The 13,224-nt window shown below is 36.7% G+C and overlaps 2 protein-coding genes across 10 annotated transcripts in view; one reads left to right on the top strand and one right to left on the bottom strand.

The window, feature by feature from the left end:
* The first annotated feature begins 513 nt into the window (after positions 1 to 513).
* LOC109214867 (putative pre-16S rRNA nuclease) lies at positions 514 to 2,729 on the top strand. The gene is made up of 6 exons (XM_019378830.1): positions 514 to 813; positions 896 to 955; positions 1,142 to 1,254; positions 1,956 to 2,024; positions 2,277 to 2,328; positions 2,442 to 2,729. Exons 1-6 carry the CDS (start codon positions 586 to 588, stop codon positions 2,574 to 2,576), a joined length of 657 nt encoding a protein of 218 aa, XP_019234375.1. The 5' UTR covers positions 514 to 585; the 3' UTR covers positions 2,577 to 2,729.
* The window catches only part of LOC109214866, a 16,512-nt gene continuing 5,952 nt past the window's right edge, over positions 2,665 to 13,224 (bottom strand). Inside the window, exons 8-23 of one of the 9 annotated variants that reach the window (XM_019378823.1) lie at positions 12,003 to 12,074; positions 11,596 to 11,859; positions 11,321 to 11,440; positions 10,012 to 10,071; positions 8,785 to 8,825; positions 8,500 to 8,577; positions 8,307 to 8,391; positions 7,372 to 7,530; positions 6,771 to 6,872; positions 6,424 to 6,641; positions 5,909 to 5,978; positions 5,692 to 5,803; positions 3,934 to 4,038; positions 3,724 to 3,829; positions 3,336 to 3,484; positions 2,665 to 2,751 (exon numbers count right to left, since the gene is read on the bottom strand). In XM_019378823.1, coding sequence (XP_019234368.1) covers positions 7,396 to 7,530; positions 8,307 to 8,391; positions 8,500 to 8,577; positions 8,785 to 8,825; positions 10,012 to 10,071; positions 11,321 to 11,440; positions 11,596 to 11,859; positions 12,003 to 12,074 — 855 coding nt within the window. In that variant the 3' untranslated portion in view covers positions 2,665 to 2,751; positions 3,336 to 3,484; positions 3,724 to 3,829; ... (4 more) ...; positions 6,771 to 6,872; positions 7,372 to 7,395. The other 8 variants (XM_019378824.1, XM_019378820.1, XM_019378825.1 and 5 more) reach the window with 8 other exon arrangements.

Below are 13,224 nucleotides of genomic sequence, written 5' to 3'. Positions count from 1 at the left end.
TTATAATTAGTGAATAAAAATTAAAGACACCCTTAATTAGTGGCTACTACACGCCATTTTTACTACAAGTTTAGGGGCCATTAGGCCATTCTGCTTCTTTTTTAGTTTAACATTTTTCCTTTTTGTTATTAATTTATTTTGAATAATGGAGGACAGAGATAGGCGAAAGGGAAGTCTATTGATCTTCAAACTTTATACTATCACAACTCATGGTACGTATTGTTGGCTTTGGCCTAGTAAAATCTCAATAATTTATCTCTTAGTACATTATTATCGAGCTCAAAAGCGCACAAGATAGAGAAATTTTTGCCTAAGACAAATATGCATCCCTACTTCAGAAGCTTGCAAACACGGAACCTTATAAGTCCTTCTCTTCATCAATTAAGTACACTTAATTCTAATTAAGAATTCTTTTCTTTAAGAGAAAAAGAAAGGGGGAAACTTGTGGCGGTTTACTTAAGTAATTTTCTTTTTTCATTTTTATTTTTACTTTAATTAATTTCTTAGCATACAGTACCCAATAAGAAAAATAAGCTGCACACATCTTTCTTTTTCCCACCCGAAACTCAGCTAGAACATCTTCGAATGGGACATCTATTAGCCTCGCCGCCGGTGGCATTTCGGCCGACCGGCGGTAACTCTGTGCGGTTAACTTCAACAATTCAGGCATTATCGGAGGAGGAAATTCCCCCAAATGCGATACGGAGAAAGCGAGATTCAACATGGAGAGGAGGTTTCAGTCTTGGAGTGGATTTGGGGCTTGCTCGTACTGGCCTTGCTATTAGCAAAGGCTTCAATTTTCGACCCTTAACGGTAACATGCCCAATTTTCATCCGCAAACCATGAAGGCACATACATTCGTATACTGGAATTTTGATTCGGATTGGATTTTTAGGTTTTGGAATTGAGAGGACAAAAACTTGAACTTCGAATTCTTGATATTGCCCTAAAACAGGTAAAGACGCTGTTTTTTTACGTTTAACGTAGAAAGATTTAATTTTTATGGTAAATTATCAACTGGGTATTGATAATTTATTTGATTCTTGAATATGTGTTTAGTGTTTCTTTCATTTTAATTTTTTAAGAATTAATCCCAGCATTTTGGAGTTTCATGAGAGTGTGGTTCTGTTTTGGAAGTTAGGAAGTGGATGAGTTTATAATTGGACTTCCTTTGTCAAGTGATGGAAGGGAAACTCCACAATCTAACAAAGTTCGAAGTGTTGCTGGTAGGCTTGCTGTTCGAGCTGCTGAGAGGTACCACTAATTATTTACATACTAGCATTTTTAATCTTCTTTTTACCTATCCAATTCATCTCAGAAACACTACTATTGTCATTGCCTTTACTTTTTATCAACTGTAATCTTATGGAAATCCTGAAGATTATGTGTCAAGTTGCGTGAAAACGGAAAAAAAGGCAGCCCGGTGTATTAAGCATCCCGCGTTCACGCAGGGAGTATGAAAATGAATATTCAAGAAAATTCTTGTGGGAGTTTAGTGGTTGAACTGTCCAGAGACATGTTTGCTTGCTATGCTTTACACTCTAGGGCTACTAGTTGACTTCCTATTTTCAGAAACCTTTGAGCTAGTATGCTTTTGTGCTACAAATTAAAAAGGCAGCCCGGTGCACTAAGCTCCCGCTATGCGCGGGGTACGGGGAAGGGCCGGACCACAGGGATCTATTGTATGCAGCCTTACCCTGCATTTCTGCGAGAGGTTGTTTTCATGGCTTGAACCCGTGACCTCCTGGTCACATGGCAGCAATTTTACCACTTACGCCAAGGCTCCCCTTCAACCTTACAAATTATGGATGCTAAATTCATCTGTTGTAGTCATTCTCTTATGTCATGTTTAAATGCAATTTATAAGTGGTGAGTGAGGGGCATTCTGTAGTGATTTGGCATCTTCTACGCTGTCTTGGAGACCTTTTGTTCATAAAAACCTTGCTTGTGATTAGGGGCTGGAGAGTATATCTGCAGGAAGAGTATGGAACAACAATAGAGGCCATGAGCTACATGGTTGATAGGTAATGGTTTCCTCTGACTTGCCCCTGTATTTATCGAATGAGTTATGACGAAGCAAGTAATTCACTTTCATAAAATCAAGTTTCAATTCTTTCTCTTATGCCAGCTAAGATCTAGGCTATGCAATCAACAAAGCTTTTATTCCTGTCTTGCTAATAAATTGATTGCAAAGTGTATATGAGAAGCTAGGGTAATCCTTCATACAGTCTGTTACAAGAAGTTATCCAAAAATAAATAGCGTGACAATGTTTTAGGGGCCTCGGAAAATCTGCTCGTGAAGGGAAACAGGATGCCTACGCTGCTGCTGTATGTATACAGTTGAATTCATCCGTCTTTTCTTGTACTTCTCCTTACATGTTTTGTACATAGACTGAAAGTAGTAAACCTAAGATTAGGATTTGAGCTTTATTGTATTGCAGATGGTGCTTGAGAGATACTTTTCAGAGTCAGGTCGGAGAATCGAGCTAGTGTTACCCAAGCAGTTGGACCTCCAAGAGAAGCTCAAGAAGGGGTGTACTGAAGATGCTGATTATTTTACAGACGAATCTGATTAGGTGTTAATGGTATACTGTGATTGTGATAACTCTTGTCACTAGAATAGTACTTATACCTTTAGAAGACATGGATGATGTACCCTTTTTTGTTTGATAAATATCTTCCTCTTGTAAATCATATTCGAGAGAAAGGAAGTCATGTATCTTGCTTTCCTTGTTGAGGAATTTCCACTACCTGAGATGAAAAATTAAATAAAGTAAAAGTGGACAAATAAGAATGCAATCTGAAGTTGTAGGCTTTAAAAACTTTTGAAAGAATGTATCTGATAAAATTTCAAACGCATCATTTAGAGCAAAATCAAACAATTTTAGAGAAATTTGATTTTTTTGATATATACATTTAAGTTAGAAACTTTGGAGTTGATGAAATCCCTGCAGTATTCATAAATCTACACATAACGTGCCTATTCAATTCTTGGAAAGACTAGAACAAATAGATAATAAGAAATCAAATAGGAAAATGAGCTCAAGTCGAGTGAGAAAAATGGACACAATTATAAGATGAACATCGCATACCTAAAAGAGTTAAAATATCTAATTATTGTTTTATACGGTTTATTTGAATGAGTACTGGTAATTTAATAGTCACCAAGCAATTATTAGATTATTTGTCAATGAAGAGAATGCACAACAAAAGTACAACAATGGCAACTAATGCCTCAATGTCAAACTAGTTGAGCTCGACTATATAAATCTTTTAAGTCTATTCCCTTCAAGTTGGACTCATCTGAGTCCAAACAGAATACCAAGAATTCCAACCTTAAGCTTTAAGAGGACCAGCTCAGCTTTATTGTTATCATCATCACAACCTGACAAAGACAATAAAATTAATATGTATATACAGAAATTTCTCTCCTTCATTGATATTTAATCCGATCATGCACAAATGAAGGATCCCCTTCTTGCACCTGCATTGCCACAAAGTGAGACCACTTTAAAACTCTATTATTTGTGATCTTCTAAACTGAAATATATGTGAAACAAAAACAAGAAGGAATAGGAAATGGACTCTTAATATCAACACACAGGGAGGTGGTCCCAGGAGGAGAGAAGAAGGGAAATAAAAAACGAAGACAAGAGGAAAAGAATAAAACAGTGAAAGAAAGAATACTCTACTCTATGGAGCCAGCAGACAATGCATTCCTACCCATAAATCAGAAGGCCAAGTTGTCTTTGCAAGCTCAGCTGTATAATGGGTTTTTGCAAATCTCTTTCTTTCCAATGAAGTGGATCACCAGTCTCAGCTCCAGATTCTGTTCGACATCAATCAACATGATTATTAGCTGACATAAGCCTTAATTATACCGCTGGTCTAAACTAGGAGTACAATGACTGACATCGATTATGATCGAGTCACCTTAACATGGCTATGCAAAGTACTTTAGATAGGATGAAATCATATGACATGGTTCAGCACTTCAGCCTACAGCCCCGTGAGTATTGATCTAATACAAGTACCAATCTAGTAACCAAAAGAGTGCATTAGCATGATTCAGAATATAAGAACAATTCAGGCCAAAGACTCCCTTTATGGGCTCGGAATCTTTTAAGTCAAGTAAATCTCATTTTAAGTACATTAAGCTAGTCTTTGAAGTATTTACATACTGCTTTTGTGGCTGAACACAATTATCTGAAGCCTTGAGTTGGCCCAACTTCCTACATAGAAAGGACCTCTCCTTTTACACCAGTAATATACATGAAAAAGAAAGAACATTTCACACTTCTTACGTCGTTCCTGCTATTATGGAACAATCTCCTACTTTCATTCCACACAAGCCAGAAGAGACATAACAGTGTTGTGCTCCAAATCACATACTTCTCAATGCCGATTTTCTCTAATCTCCAGTCGACATTGTCTCATGGAACATCCTTAGCGACAATCAAGATTATTCACCAGAGTAGACCAAAGTCCATAGAAGAGAGGTAAAGCCAGCTATTTGTCTCATCTATTTAAGCTTATCCGCGATTTATGATGCATCACAAATTGCGTGCTATTTTTTTTTGAAAAAAGAACTTACTTTGGTACCCTCATCTTCAAGGCTTTTCCCCATATCTCCTCTTTCCCTTCCTTCTAATAGCTCTAGGAGAGTGATTTCACCATGAATGTTGTCATCCGTAATCTCCTTCACATAATCTCTGTCCTCCCTCATTTCCCATATCTGCAGATCTTTTCATAGAAACTCCTCCACTTCATCTCGCTTGCAAACTAGTAAGTCTCCTTCAAACACTCATGTCCCACATAATTCCCTTGTCCTCCATTCTTAACTAATAGGTCACCCTAGCCTTACAATTCTGCATATGCAGCATATATAACAGCTTTGTGTATGCGTCTTCAGTTTTTCCATCATACCACAAATCCTTTCAAAAGCATACTGTCTCCACTTTCAATAGTGTAGCCAGTATGTAGTGAATCCATCCTTCACTTCAAAATCCCTTCCATAGGCTCACCCCATGCGAAAATGTCATGTCTCCTCAAGTTATACATTCAAGCTCTATAAATAAACCAATACCCTTGACCATAGCTCATAGTTTCTTGATTGAATCACTACAACCACCTCTCCAAAAGCATTATGTTGAAGAATGGTAAATTTTGTATTCCCTCCTCCGTGGGAACATCTTTTTTCTCTAATCTACCAAATAGAATCTATTACTTCTTTCCTGCAAAAATCTCATGACTTATTCCTTATCTGTTTGCCACATTTGAAGGCATACAAGAATAAAGACACAGTACTAGGAAAATAGAGAATGGACTTCAACAATGTAATTTTTCCTCCCTCGGACAAATACTGATTTTCTACCCATTACGCTTTCTCTCAAACTTCTCAATCATAGGCTGCCATAGTTCATTGCCTTTGAACTTTATCCCCAAGGAAAATCTGCATTTTGTTATCCGATGCGATCCATCTTACACCCACATATTTGTCCTATCTGTGAATATGCATCCTGTACTTACCTCCCCCACTGGCACCAATTGTGACTTGTGCATGTTAGTACACAATCCCGACATGATTTCAGACTAAACAAATGTCTTAAATAGGTATTACAGCTGTTGAATCTCAGGTTCACAAAAGATTAAAGTGTTTATGAACGAATAATAAGTGGGATATGGCAATACCTCCTGTTCCTTTCTCTTCTTGTATTTCTTACATCGATCCTCTGAGTGTACCCTTCCTTCCACCATCTTCTCCATGAGTTCACTGTAGAGTTCTAGGATGTTTATGTTGAGGCTGCAACTCCAGCCACATGAAAATAAGGAAAAGGAATTGGCTACTGCGAGTTTTTAGATTACAGGGTCAATCAAGTTAAAAGCTCAAATAAACCGGAAGAAGAACCTGTAATGGCCTGCTACATATGACAAAAGGTTTGGGGCCCTTTACACTCTAACAAGTGAAGTGAAGATACCTGGAACCAGCAGGACAAAGAAAGAATAGAGATTCGATAAGAAACTGCAAGTGGAAGTTGTGTGAGAAATGGCATAGAGCCTCAGACTGTTTTGTCCATTCAATTCTAGCCAGCACTCGAAAGATGCATGAGAACAGAAACATCTCAGAACCATGGGATTCTCGATGAGCAGGTCAGGATAACAGTGTTATTTCAGTTCAAAATCCTATGAGCCATGATTTCGTCAAGTAAAGAAGAAACAAAGTTGTTAGAAAAGCAAATAGAAAGAACAGTTACTAGACTTTTCAAAAGTCTCTTCTAAATAGCAAATTTAGTTTCATTCACCCTAGATGTGCACAGTTCGATACCACAATGATGATATGTACAAATTCATTTCAACAAGGCATCAGAAGTTCTTCATATATAAATCCAGATTGGTGAAAATCAAAATTGTACTGATTCGAACCTTGGAATTACTTTCAAGATGAACCAGGTACTGGCCTACTCAAAAAAAGATGAACCAGGTAATGGCAAATTGTCTCCAACATGCCAATGCGGTCATGCTACACTGACATGGTCAAGTTCAGACGAGATTTGATTCTATTGAATCGAGGAGCTCTTAAGATATTCCTTTGTTCTGACATCCAATGGAAATAAGTTCCAGTTTCTAAAGGCTCCCCCGACCTATATTCATAATGCCAAACCATTTAATCCCAATTTGCTAGAAGACAGCAACATAATTTTTAATACCAAAATGCAAATGCAAAAATTTTAAATGCAAGTAAGGTGTTGGTAAAAAGAAGAAGATCCTACTCAATCACGGCAGAATCAGCTGCTGGAGAATCAAGTCCAACTGGGTAGAGGCAGTTGCTCGTTGAGATTGACCTTTGAGTCTTTGATAGTGATAACAATAAGCTGATATCAAATAGAGGACACAAATGATTGAGACTGACCTTCAAGTCTTTGATAGTTATAAATATTAAGAAGAAGTTGAAGAAGGACAGAAAAGATTAAATGGAGATACTTTAAAGTAAAGAGCACAATAGCAAACAAAATACCATGTAATATTTAGATTTACAAACTAAACTTCAATATTTAGCATAATGGCTTTCATTCTCATAAAATAATCAGATTTCACTAAGAAAAGGCATAGATTTCCCCTATACAGGAAGAACTACTACTACCTTTTGATACTTCCATGGAGATACTGAAACACTACTTTAATGAACAAACATTCTTTTTAAAGCTTTTTATTATACAGCCAAGCCACTATCAGCTAAAATACTTTAATTTTATGCAAGCAATAATTTCAATCTAAGAGGATAGAAAAAGATACAAATAGATACCAACGGCATCTTAAAACCCATATATGTACTTATGGTTGACCTGAAGAAAATATAAGAGCTTAACATACCTTCAAGATTCAAAACTTCTGATATTAAGATCCCACAGAAAGCCCAATGCTTGGGATAATTCTTGGGAGCAGCTTAACTTGAGGTACTGAATTTGATTCATCGTTGCTAGGAAGAGAAGGTATCTCATTTTCCAAAGTAGAATAAGCATCTGCAAATGCCTACAGAAAGTAACTTTTATTAGAATAGTTATATGCGTCCAACACTCGATGATTATAATTTTTAATGAGAAGCATAATTTGTTCAGTAGCACCTTCAGTCCCAAAATAACAAATTGCGACTTAGGAACTAACTTCATTCCATACATCAAAACAAGGTGCAATAAAAATTTAGAGAATAGTAGAATACCAAAAGGTTGTTAGTTTAGGTAATATATTACTAAATGAAAAGCAGCCACTGTCACTTATAAAGAACAGAAAGCTGAACTTTACATATTGAGGGCATGAGAGGATATAATACTTTTCATGTTTAACAAACACATGCTACAGTTTAATAGAAACATATTCCATGCCATTTCTACCGACGGTCTATTAGAAACAGCCTCTCTACCTCCACAAGGTAGTGATAAGATCTGCGACACACTACACTGGGTATGTTGGCGTTGTATATTCCATGCCATTTCAGAGAAGTACCAAGAGCTTTCTCATGCAAGTCTTTACGTATGCAAATTATCCTCAAATCTAGGGGTGATTGAGGTATATGTCTGGTTAATTCATTAACCAACACGTCCCCAGTCTGCTAGCCAGCTTGGAAGAAATCCTTTGCTTTCAACCTCTTAAGAGATTCAGATACTTTCAACACATGGCATGCTATTGAACTTAAAGGTGAGAAACCTAAAGTATCACATGTTTTCCATTTTTTATCGATTTGTAAGTTTTCCTAGTTCTACTAACACCAATATTTTCTCAAAAATTTAATACAAGGCATTCCAACTAACCTTGATGCATTGGTGTATGCGGAAGCAATTCCGCCCCACATTATTGGTTGGGTATAGAGGATCATCAATGCAAATTGGATCAATGCTACAAAAATAAAACCAGGGAATAAAAAGGGAGGGAAAATGAAAATCATGAAATAACAGAAAGAGGTTTGCAACAAACAAAATCAGGAGGTTCAACAATTAGCCATACCTACACCCTCGTTCTCTATTTATGTATAAGCCGCTTCCCTGTATTGAAACACGCATTTGACGAGGATCAAACACATTCCTGGGGACAAAAAAAAAAAAGAAGCTTTACATCCAAGGTTCTATGGTACCCTTTCTGCACCTTTTCCTTTTGAGGGGAGCAGGGGTGTCATAGTGGTTGGGACTTCAGATGTATAAGTTAACTACAACGTGTTGGCCACTTGTAAGCAGGGAAACATGAGATAAAAATTAACCAAGGAAATGTGTCTTTTAAGCAGATCAAACTCACCCAAAGAAGTAGAAAAAATCCATCAGGAGGCTCCCCAAGTTCTACAAAATTAGATCAATGAAAGTTACACTAAATAACTCCGATGCATCAGAAGGAAATGAAAACGAAGCTTAACTTCTAATGAATTGAAAAAGTTAGCTTCTTCCATAGAGGCACTACAGCGTTTAACAAGCTTGTCAAGTATAATATTGTAGGGGCACCTATCATATTGCTATAAAGTTGGAAAGGTATGAGCCTATGTGTGAGACTATCAGGTTAAGCCTGCATTGCAGCAGTGCTGTACAAGCATTGAGCAGGAGGAGATTGGATTTTTCTATCTTATGTTGAGTATACTAGCAATCAAGTTCTACATCTTTTGAGAGAAAGAACGGGCTTGTTCTGTCAGGTACAATGTGATGCATTATTTTACAGTTATGCAGGTAAGCCAACAGATAGGCTTGCTCGTACATTCATCTTTCTCTAACATTAATTTCTGAAATAAGACAAAAGCACTAATATGCAATTTTTAAGGAAAGAGATTTAAAATGAGACAAGCAGCTCAAAGATGATGAAAACCTCCATGTACTAACTTAGGACGGTGGTCACTTCCACAAGGCTCTCGTAGTGCATCAGACATGCACCTGTAGTTTCTGCTATTTGAACCTATTGCCCCAAGTTCACAAAAAGGAAACCATATTGCACCAAAACTCATCCTTATCTCATGCTTACTGGGAGATAACATCTTTAAGTGTGATTTCCAACCTTTCAGTTTCAGTAATGCCATTGTATTTCATTGAAGTTAAAAAGGTCAACCTTTTTACTTAGCTAGATGATTTAATTGTTAAAGAGAAAAAAAAGCACAAATAGAAAAAATAGAACATGGAATTCACCCGGTCACACTATATCAAATAATTAAACTTTTCAAGCTAAAACCCTCATATGAGAAACTCAGCTGGTTAGGTTGTCCTGATGCTGAGAAATGTCTCGCTCTACTCCGTTCTTAGTTGTTGGTGTTTATCCAGGCAATCATCTTATGTTATTCAGCAGGTTCTTCTTTATACAGTGAAAGGTCCTATAAATGTTGTCATCACAATATGTGTAACCCAATAATAAAAATATTGGAGACATCATCACAATCTACGTTGAACATGTAATGGGTGTTGAAACTGATGATTTAACCTTAAAAACAGGGGTAAATCGCCAAAAAAATAAACTGAAGAAATTAATAAGGGAAGAATTCAATCATACTTGGTCAATTAGTCGACCGTGATGATGTTCATGCTGCAAAAATCGTGTGATCAATAGTACCTATTAAATGGTGTAGACATTTAAGAGCCATTCAAACACATAATAACATAAAGAGAGAATGAAATCAAGGGAGCGAAACACCTAATATAAGGATGCCAAGAATTGGAAGACAAGAACTGAAAAGGCTTAACTATTTCACTTTTGCTTGAAACGAATGTGTGAAAAGTTTTTTAAATAAAAAGTTTTAATAGATAATAGCCACATTCCAGATATTTCCACTTCCCAACAAACCACAAAATTTCTGCTCGAACTTGTGTTAGACTTGGAGACCTCTATCTAATTTCCACTTTTTGCCCCATAATTATAAGGTGCTTGGAGGCTCAAATGGTAGTCAAAGAAGTTATAAGTTTTCTGCAGCCTGAATGAAGGACCCAGCTATTACTTGATGCCTACTTGTCCTGGTCTTCCGCGACAGACTGCTAGAGAATTGAAAAGGAGGAACTGATACGCAATGTGACATCATTCAACAACCGAAAAATAATGAATCAAGATGGGGAACTCTAGGGTAACTCCATTCAGTACTTTGTTCAACATAATCTAAAACTTCATCAAACTGGAAGTTAGCAAAAGTCACTTATCTCTAAATGGATAACATCACAATTTCCATCTTAAATTTATAATTGGATCGTGAGGGCATTACATGTAAAATCAAGGTAAGGACATTCCTTGAACGATCTCACTATTAGAATGAATCAATGTGAGCAGAAATTTACCTTATGCTGGGAAAATAGGAAAAGGAATAGAAACAAGGGAAAATGGTAGTGAAAATAGAGGAGAAAGTTAAGCAGAATTATCTTCTTTTATGCTTGGTTTGGGTCGAAAACAAGAACGGAAAGGCAAATAGTTTGACTTTTCATTGACACTGATTTAAGGTTTGGGCAAAGAAGAAAAGGATACTCTCTTATTTTAATCCCCTAATTGTTACAGCACCAAAGCAAGAGACCTGAAAATATGCTGTCCCTTTCCTTCTCTTCCTTCCTCTACTTCCAAGCAAACATAAAAGTAGCCGGCCAACCTCCATCCTTTGCTTGGTTTGGGTTGAAACAAGAAGACAGAGCAGTGTGGAGGAGTGATGTACTTAAGCATAACCAAGAGAAGAGCGCTTGAATATGAAGGGAGGTCATGAGTACATAAGCGAAACACTTTTAGGTAAGTTAAAATAATCATTGCTTCCTTCACTTTAAACAGCATACTTCCTTTCAAACTTAAACTGAATTCTCTAGGAAATATTGACGATAGAAAAGCTTACTAGACAATATGAGCTTAAACCGCCTGAATATGACTGGTCAAGACTGCGATCCGCTAGGAACTGTTTTAGCACCAAAGCAAGAGGTGTGGCAGCAGGAAACTGTTCAGTGAGCTCTTTTACCTATCATCGACAAAGGAAAAACGTGATAAGATAAATCTACATCATAACTGGCTGACAGGCTCCAGATAACAAAATATCAAAGTGATGAAGATTAAGAGAATATAGTTCTGAATTTGATCCCACAAGTACTCAGATGCCATCTCTTCAAGACTTACCAGCTCAGTGGTCTGTAATCCTGTATGTGAAGGCGATTTGAAACTAATATCAAGTCGAACTGCTTTTACATCCTTTCTACATTCATTCATCTTGGACCACTGTGGTGAAGATGAGGACTCTGAACAAGTCGAATCAGCCTGAAATACTGCATTGCCTTCTTCCACAATCAACTGAGTTGGCTCTGCTTTTGGTGTTTGTAAATTTGATAGAGACGACAAAATGAGATCATGTGGAACTTCTACCACAAGCATTATAATTGGTATCTGTAGAGAAATGGCAGCAACATAGCATGGAATAACATGACTAAGGAGGTCAAAGAAGGCAAAACGTGTCATGCTAACATAAAGGAAAAAACTAAGCTGATGAGAACCCAGAAGGAAACGAATTTGGATTGCAGAGACATTACAGCAGTATTTTCCACGATCTTCAGAGAATCATTTTTTACCCACTCCTGGTTAGCCAGATATCTAGCTGCATGCTGCAAAGTTCTCTATGTCAGCAACAAGGAGCTCCATTAAACTAAAGCTATATATGTATCAAATTGGACAACCAAGGGTGGAACAAATACAATTTTCTTGTGTAGTTCTTTTTTTCTAATAAAACAATACTCCCTCCGTCCCGTCTTATTGACACACTTTCCTTTTGTCTGTTCCAAAGAGAATGACATATTTCTCCTTGTGGAAACTATTTAATCTTTGCATCCTGATATTACCCTTTATTACTTGTTAGGACTCACTTGATATAAAGGTTCATTCGTTTATGAGGAGATAGAAAATAAAAAGACGTGTGGTACTTTCACCACCACACATTTAAAAGGATAATTCTAGTACTTTGCATATATTTGGTTTTCAAGTGAAAAGTCTTCTTTAATTTTTTAAACTTTGTACCTAGTCACAGACACCTTCACATAAAATGGGACAGATGGAGCAACTTTTTGTAGCTAGTTGATTTAAAAATAAGGTATAGTTGACTGACTCATTTTATTTTATTTGTCTGGAAAAGCTTCCAGTATACAAGTGAAAAACTTGTGAATTTGATTCCTTACAAATGGCACCCAATTAGATTTATTTTTCTCCCTTGCAGAAAATGAATTTACACATTTTTCTTAGGGCAGCTGCCACATTGAGATTTGAGTGGAATCCAAGACCTGTGCCAGCTCTTATATCAACATTGAATTGTGTCCCCATCAATTTCAAAAGCTTGAGTTTTTAGCAAGTGGATACCTTTATTAATTTAATTAGGTCTTCACGCGCAAAACAAGGACCATAGCATAAACAATTGTACCAAATACCCAGTGCCAGAATAACTTAGTTTTTCACTAGTTTCAAGTTTTATGCAAAAGTTTGGCCGCAAAGAGAACTCTAGAGTTAAATCATATTTAGCAATGCAAAATCACACCATTTATATTTATTGTACTTGAAATATAGTGGTATCTTTCAGTAAGTCGGAGCTTAATTTCAATGTTGAGTACAAGAAATCACTCTACAAGTCTGGGTCTCAATTGTCAATTCACATACAAGTCAGGAAAAGGTTGCTCTTATATTTTTATTTGTTTTTTTTTTTTTTTTTAGGGGGGGGGGGGGGGGTTGGTAAGTTGAGGGGTTCGATTGAGGAAAAGTAATTTGGTT

Source organism: Nicotiana attenuata, unplaced genomic scaffold (genome assembly GCF_001879085.1).
Source record: "Nicotiana attenuata strain UT unplaced genomic scaffold, NIATTr2, whole genome shotgun sequence".
Taxonomy (NCBI): Eukaryota; Viridiplantae; Streptophyta; class Magnoliopsida; order Solanales; family Solanaceae; genus Nicotiana; species Nicotiana attenuata.
This window is presented reverse-complemented; position numbering and strand designations above follow the sequence as displayed.

Coding starts and splice junctions, on each gene's coding strand:
- LOC109214867 (XM_019378830.1), top strand. CDS start 586: ATGGGACATCTATTAGCCTCGCCGCCGGTGGCATTTCGGCCGACCGGC. Junction 956..1,141: donor TTGATATTGCCCTAAAACAG/GTAAAGACGCTG, acceptor TTTGGAAGTTAG/GAAGTGGATGAGTTTATAAT. Junction 1,255..1,955: donor GCTGTTCGAGCTGCTGAGAG/GTACCACTAATT, acceptor GCTTGTGATTAG/GGGCTGGAGAGTATATCTGC.